General features: G+C 43.1%; 1 protein-coding gene across 1 annotated transcript; it reads left to right on the top strand.

Annotated features, from left to right (window-relative positions):
• Positions 1 to 260: 260 nt before the first annotated feature.
• On the top strand, positions 261 to 4,986 carry LOC307054776 (HUWE1-associated protein modifying stress responses 1-like; the record flags this gene model as incomplete). The annotated part of the gene is made up of 2 exons (XM_079706670.1): positions 261 to 281; positions 4,246 to 4,986. The coding sequence occupies 2 exons, from the start codon at positions 261 to 263 to the stop codon at positions 4,984 to 4,986; spliced, it is 762 nt and encodes a 253-aa protein (XP_079562796.1).
• Between the last annotated feature and the right edge of the window lie 1,849 nt (positions 4,987 to 6,835).

The following is a 6,835-nucleotide window of genomic DNA, read 5'->3' as shown; positions in this document are numbered from 1 at the left end:
TAGAATACACATTACCATATCAATGTGCCCTGCAAAAAAAAAAAAAAAAAAGACCTCTAACTTTATTGAATGTATTTCCCAAATTCATTTGCCCAAACCATATTTTTCTAGTTAATATCAGTTACCACGCCTGGAATACTTAGTTCATAAAATGATGTTGTAGATACAAGGAAAGGAGAAGGACTGATCACCTGTGACTCCCATTCCCAACTCTCTCCCCTTCCTCTTAAGAGAGATCCATGAAAAGTGTAAAGGGCAAGATGGCGTGCATCCTTGCAAGTGTGGGTAGCCTTTTGGTCTGATGTCAGTTAGGCAAGGCCTGGTTTCTTGGGTATGAGAAGACATCACACATGAGAATAAAGCCACAAGCAAAATCCAAACCACAGCATTCAGAGGTTTTCTTGTCACAAGCCAGGTCCGAACATTGGCAGTGCTACTCCAGAGGACCTGATGCAGTGTGGGCAAGACCTTGCCTGGCCTCAGTACTACCCTCCCTTCCCGGAGTCCACATTCCAGCGTTACTTAAAGAGAAGTGTCAGAAAAGATTTTTCTTTTCCAGATCGTTGGCATATGTTTGCTCAGATCTATTTTGAGGGCATTAGCTCAACATTGCTGTCTTTTCTTCCCAAAGAATTAGAAGAGTATTTCAAAACCACATTTATTTTCTCTCTCTCTCTCTTTATCCCTCTGTTCTCCCTGCTTTCTGTCCTTGCTCCTCTGTCCTTCTTTCTTCCTTGACCTACTTGAGTTTGGCATGGATTTTATCTGTCATGGCTTGGAAAAGGCTGTTGGTGCCCAGGACTTGCTCCACTGCATTGCTGACCCTTGGCTTTCTTAGCATTCATTTACATTGCAAACCAGAGAAGCTGCAAAGGATGTAGAAACGTCTGTCAACCAACTCAATGCAAAGCTCGTGCTTACTGATCACATCCTATATGTTAGGCAGCATCTTTGTTGAAGAAAAAAGGGAAAAATGATGGACAATTACTGAAAGTATGAGATACATGTTTTCCTTGCCAATAGCTATCAAAAGGTTCTTACTGAATCCATACAACCACTCTGTAAGGGCAGCATCATTATCCACATTTTATAGTTCAGGACACTCAGGCATATGGAGGTGAGGGGACTTGCCCAAGATCAGTCAGAAGTGGTCCATCAGCCCAGGCCTTCCTTTCTCTATGGACCAAGGTTTGCACTTGAGCTGACTCAATAAGGGATGGAGAGAGAAGCAGGAAAACAATGATTGTCTTCCATGAGGAAGGATAGTTTATGTAAGAACACAAATTAATATAAGATGCAATACCTCTACCTTTTTGGTAAAAATCAGCTTTAAGCACATCCCTCTTCTTTGTTTTTACATGATCCCTATCTACCAGGCACTAGGCTGGACACTTTGCATGAACCCTGAAAGTCAAAACAACCGTGTCATGTAATACTTTTAGGTAAAAAGAAAATGCATACTATTTTCCTTTCTCCTTTCCTTTCTTCCTTTTGTTAAAATTCCCCTCTAATGTACTCAGTGACACAGAATATTTTAATGATCATACTGGCCATAGACACACATACCCTAGAAGAGTATCAGCATTTACTCCCAAGTTATTTTTCCCAGATTGGAAAAAAGTTATCATTGTCCCCATTTGACACCTTAAAAAAAAACATATATACTGAGAATGGCATGAAAAGAACCTGTCTCATCATCTTAAAACATCTCCAATTGTTTTTCCTATTTCTCAGCCAGAAGTTCTCCCTAATTTGGCATCGCAAAATGAACAGGAATGTAGGAGGAAGCTTTTATTTCTCCTAGAAAATATGATCTGCTCCTGTTTTGAATCACCTTCAAAAAACTGGATATTTGGTCCTACAAAGTTGTGTTTCCACTGCAAAATATGGGGACGTTTACATATTGGTGAACTGCAGTAAATATTAGATTCTTTCGGCTGCCTTGTTTCTCAGCTCCTACCAGCAGCCTCGGTACCAGGCCAGTCCATATTTTAATCCAAGGCAGCTAGCCACTGTTCCTTCCAGGGGCCCTACGCAAGCTGCCCAGAGAAGGACGGAGGTGACCTCCTACCCACCCCATCTCACAAAGGGCTATGCTCTTAGTGAGCGTATGATACCCTGGTCTTTCACGCATTCCCTCCTGGCTTCAGAAATGAGGCAAAGGGATCAGCTTTGACTATGGAATGAATCTGAAGTGGCAAAAAATAAAAAACCCATACACTCACTCACTCACACACACACACACACACACACACACACACACACACAAACGTACATCAGCAGTCCAAGTTGTTTTTGGTAAGTTGTTTATAGCGTAGTCATTTATCAAGAAATCTATTATGCACACACCTAGAGAAGAATGAAAGTCATGGGCTTATTCTTTCAGAAGTCCAACTAATCCTTCTTTAATGGCTGGTACAAAGACTTGTTCCTCTCCCATCAGTTTTGGGCTCTGAAGGGCACTTACGTGTTCCACTGAATTATACCGGATATATCAAATTAATTCTATTAACCAGCTTATCCTCTAAATCTTTAACCAAGCCCTGATACATATGCATTCACTGGTATAAATGACTTCAAGCAATTTCAGAGCTTACTTGCTGGAGCCATAGCTACATTGAAAGGTGATCCAGGCTCTGACCTTACTGCATTCCTCAGTGTTAAATAATGGGCTAAATGGTTACAGCCCTTTTGCAAAACGGGGTAGTGCATTCTCTTCTTACCCCCTCCCACTCCATTGCTAGCTTGGAATTTGCCTTCAAACCAATTTCAGGACCCATGAACTGTAATGGGCAAAAACAAGAGATGTGAGCAGCAAGGTCTCCACTGAAGACTGAATGTAAAGGAAATCCAGGAATGCTGTTTCGAAATCCTGCCTTTGCCCTTATTGTCCCCTAACCCCTACCCATCTACCTGGCATATGCTCACTTTCACTCTGTTTTCTAGGAAGCTTTTCCTACCCACCCACCACGGCTCTACTTAAGTGCCTCTTCATTTTCTTACAGTATCTTGTGCTTACCTCTATCAAAAATAATCACAACAATAGTAGTTAGTCCCCGTTTCGAGAGTGCGTTCTGAGAGTTCCGTTCAGAGTGTGCCTTCGTAAGTCCAATTTGTTCGTAAATCCAACAAAGTTAGCCTAGGTACCCAACTAACACAGTCAGCTATATGGTACTGTACTGTAATAGGTTTATAATACTTTTCACACAAATGATGCCTTAAAAACAAACACAAAAAATAAAGGAAACATGTTTAATCTTACAGTACAGTGCCTTGACAGCAGCTGGCATCCAGGGGCTGGCATCAAGTGAACTGGACAAGGAGAGTTACTGACTGGAGGAGGGAGAGGAGGTGGGAGATGGTAGAGCTGAAGGAGCGTCAGCAGTAGGAGACGGAGGTCCAGCTGCAATTTCACTCACGTCTGATGTTGATGGAACGCACGTTCAAGGTCTTTGAAAGTTTGCAACTCGAAGTTTGGTTTGTAGGGGACTTACTGTAGTAGCTAACACTGAGTCTTTACTATATGCCAGACACTTTCCTAAATGCTTTATACATATTACCTTACTTTATCCTTGTTACTACCCTATGAGGCAGGTATTAGGCTTATCCCAGCTTACGTATGGGACAACTGAGGCACAGAGTAGCTCAGTAACGTGCTCAGGGACACAAAGCTGGTAGGAGGTAGAACTAAGACTAGACCCAAGCAAGCGGTCTAATTCAAGTATAACAATGAACACTGTTGAGTGATAGTTGTGTGCCAATGTTAAGTTGTCTATGTGCTTTATCCCATTTCATTCTTCAAGAAGTCACGTGCAGTAGTGATGGCATAGTAGCCCCATTTTACAGATGCAGAAGTACCATGATTGCTTCGAGTCCATATAGTGAGTAAGTTTAGATCCAGGATTCAGATTCAGGGTCTCTGTTCCTAAAGCCCAAGCTTTCCATCACTATGCCTTAATATACAGTTTCGTAATTGCTTATTTGTTTTTCAGTGAGCTTTCCTTGTGCACAAACTCAATAAGATTTCATTTTTCTGTACTGACCCCCCCCCAACACAATACCTACGATGTGCCTCTTTTTATAAATGTTTGCTATACTCGCATGACATGAATATATTTTTGAGGCTAGCCCTGTCAATTTACATCATCAGGGGATAGAGAACTTCATGGGGCAGGAGACCATGTGTCTTAGCTTCGTCCACGTGTTTGCTCTGTTCTGCCTTTCTGAAAGTTGGTGAGCATGTAGAAATCTCCAGCCCCCCCAACCGGGCAAGGGAGGCGGGACCGAGTGGGCAGTGCTTCTGCGTCAGCATGTGGGTGGGGACCAGCAGCCGCAGAGGCGTTGACGACGGCGGTAGCGACGACGACGTTCCTCAGTCATCGGGACCGAGTGTGTCAGCAGCCAGGACTTTCTCTCTGGGTTCCCTTCCAAAATGCAGCCACTGCCATCACCAGCCTTTACAGAGAAAGCGTGGATACCCATCAGCGAAGTTTTGATATTGGAATTCAAATTGGCTATCAGCGACGCAATAAGGATGTGTTGGCTTGGGTTAAAAAGCACAGAAGAACTATTCGTAGAGAAGATTTGATCAGCTTCCTGTGTGGAAAAGTCCCTCCACCGCGGAACTCTAGAGCTCCCCCAAGACTGACTGTAGTGTCCCCTAACCGAGCTACTTCAACGGAAACTAGCTCATCTGTAGAGACTGATTTGCAACCCTTCCGGGAAGCCATAGCTCTGCATGGTCTTAGTGGTGCAATGGCTAGTATAAGCGTGCGTTCGAGTACCCCAGGCTCTCCTACACGTGTAAGCAGTGGATCGAATGCTAGTCGAAGGAGAAATGGGCTCTGTGATGTCGATTTGAACACTTTCGTATCAGAAGAAGTGGCACTCCACTTGGACAATGGTGGAACTAGAAAGCATACCTCAGCCCAGTGTGGCGATGTCATTACAGACTCACCAACCCATAAACGCAACAGAATGATCTAAACTGCAAACATTTTCACACCCACCATGCTGCTTGAAAGCCACTTGATCCTCAACATATACTATTATTGCAAAGGAAACATGAGGCCATCTTCCCTTGTTCACTGTTTTAAGACAAGTGAATTCTATAGTGGTTGCCATAAAAGGAAGTTCTAGGTATTAACAGTAGATGACTCTTGTAACTATGGCTTTCTTAAAACTATAGTCCTAGCAGAGGACATCAGATATCGTGTAGTCGTTAGCAAGATCATCATAGGCAAACATATATCCGTTTCAAGGCTAAAAGTGACCTTAACTGTATTTATTCTCAAAGGGAAAGGAAATATCAGATGTTTATTTGGTTATAGAACGCTTTTTTGGGGGGGCTCCATTTCCTGCTGTGTTGAGTATTTTGCTTCAACAGTATTGCCAGGTTCCTAAAATTGTCTAAAACACGTGATTTGGCTTCCTCGTCAAATCGCCAGGCTTCCTTTTTTTTTTTTTTTTTTTTTTTTTTTGCGGTACGCGGGCCTCTCACTGTTGTGGCCTCTCCCGTTGCAGAGCACAGGCTCCGGATGCGCAGGCTCAGCGGCCATGGCTCACAGGCCCAGCCGCTCCACGACACGTGGGATCCTCCCGGACCGGGGCACGAACCCACGTCCCCTGCATCGGCAGATGGACTCCCAACCACTGCGCCACCAGGGAAGCCCCAGGCTTCCATTTTTGCAGCAGCACTGTACCATGCACCTGGTTTCTCTCTAGTAACAGTGTGCAACTTCTGATTATTGAGCTGTGCCCTATTTTTAGCTTTCAAAGCAGTTTCTAATTCTGGTGATTGTGTGATGTAAAGAGGTGCTATGATGATCATGCAATTAATACTTAATATCGAATCAATACACAACCTTATGAAAAAAAAAAAAAAAAGAAATCTCCAGCCCCTCCTTTCCCATGAAAGTGCATAAGATGTGTGCAGTGGAGCTCCAGAGTACATTACAGGACTAGGCTGGTGTAGTATGACACTGATATCTCCCAATATCGAGGGCGGTTTTTTGCATGTCATGCCATAACTGCACCAAGCGGTTACAGGTAATCAGAGTAGACTTCAGAAGAGCAAAAGCTGTAGAGTCAGAAAGTTCTACATTTGAGTCTATTTTTTGGGTATCTGACTCTGGAGAAATGACTTAACTTTGCTGTGCTTTGGTTGCTTGTATGAAAGATAGTAGTACTTACCTTATAATATCCCAGGATGATTAAATGAGATTATATTCATTAAGTACTTGACACAGTGCCAGGCACTTCATAGTCTCTCAGTAAGAGGTAACGATTATAATGATTATGCTAGGCCATCTCTGCTTTTCTTCTACTCACCTCTTGGCCATTTTCTTTGCTCTCATATGCCCAGTTGTAGTCCATGTGTTGTTCTATGAATATTTGCAGAACCTTTTATTAATGAGAAGCAAGAAACTTTCAGTAATAACCTTGTATTTGTGGAGTCCTTGCCATGTGCCAGGCACTGTGCTGAGTACCTGATACAAGTTAACACATTTATTCCTCACCACACCCTATGAGGTAGGCACGGCAGTTTTCCCCATTTTACAGATGAGGAAATAAAGGCTTAGAAAAGCTAAGCAGCTGGCCCAAGGTCATGCAGTTAGTAAGCGACAGGAACGGGATTCTAACTGAGGCAGTCTAACTCTACAGCCTGATCTCTTACCCAACCTGGCATGCTAAAATTTCCTCCACGTAATCCTGAGTTAGGTCTCTTGTTTTTAAAACGGGTGACAAAGAAGAGCAAACACTTGGAAGGTCAAATTTACCCAGCTGTAAGCAACATTTGGAAGTTGGCTTGACAACGTGGAAATCTGTTTGTTTG

The sequence above is a fragment of the Hyperoodon ampullatus genome (assembly GCF_949752795.1).
Source record: "Hyperoodon ampullatus genome assembly, chromosome: 6".
In the NCBI taxonomy this organism is placed as follows: domain Eukaryota; kingdom Metazoa; phylum Chordata; class Mammalia; order Artiodactyla; family Ziphiidae; genus Hyperoodon; species Hyperoodon ampullatus.
Note: the sequence above shows the minus strand (reverse complement) of the source record. Positions and strands in the feature narration are given on the sequence as shown.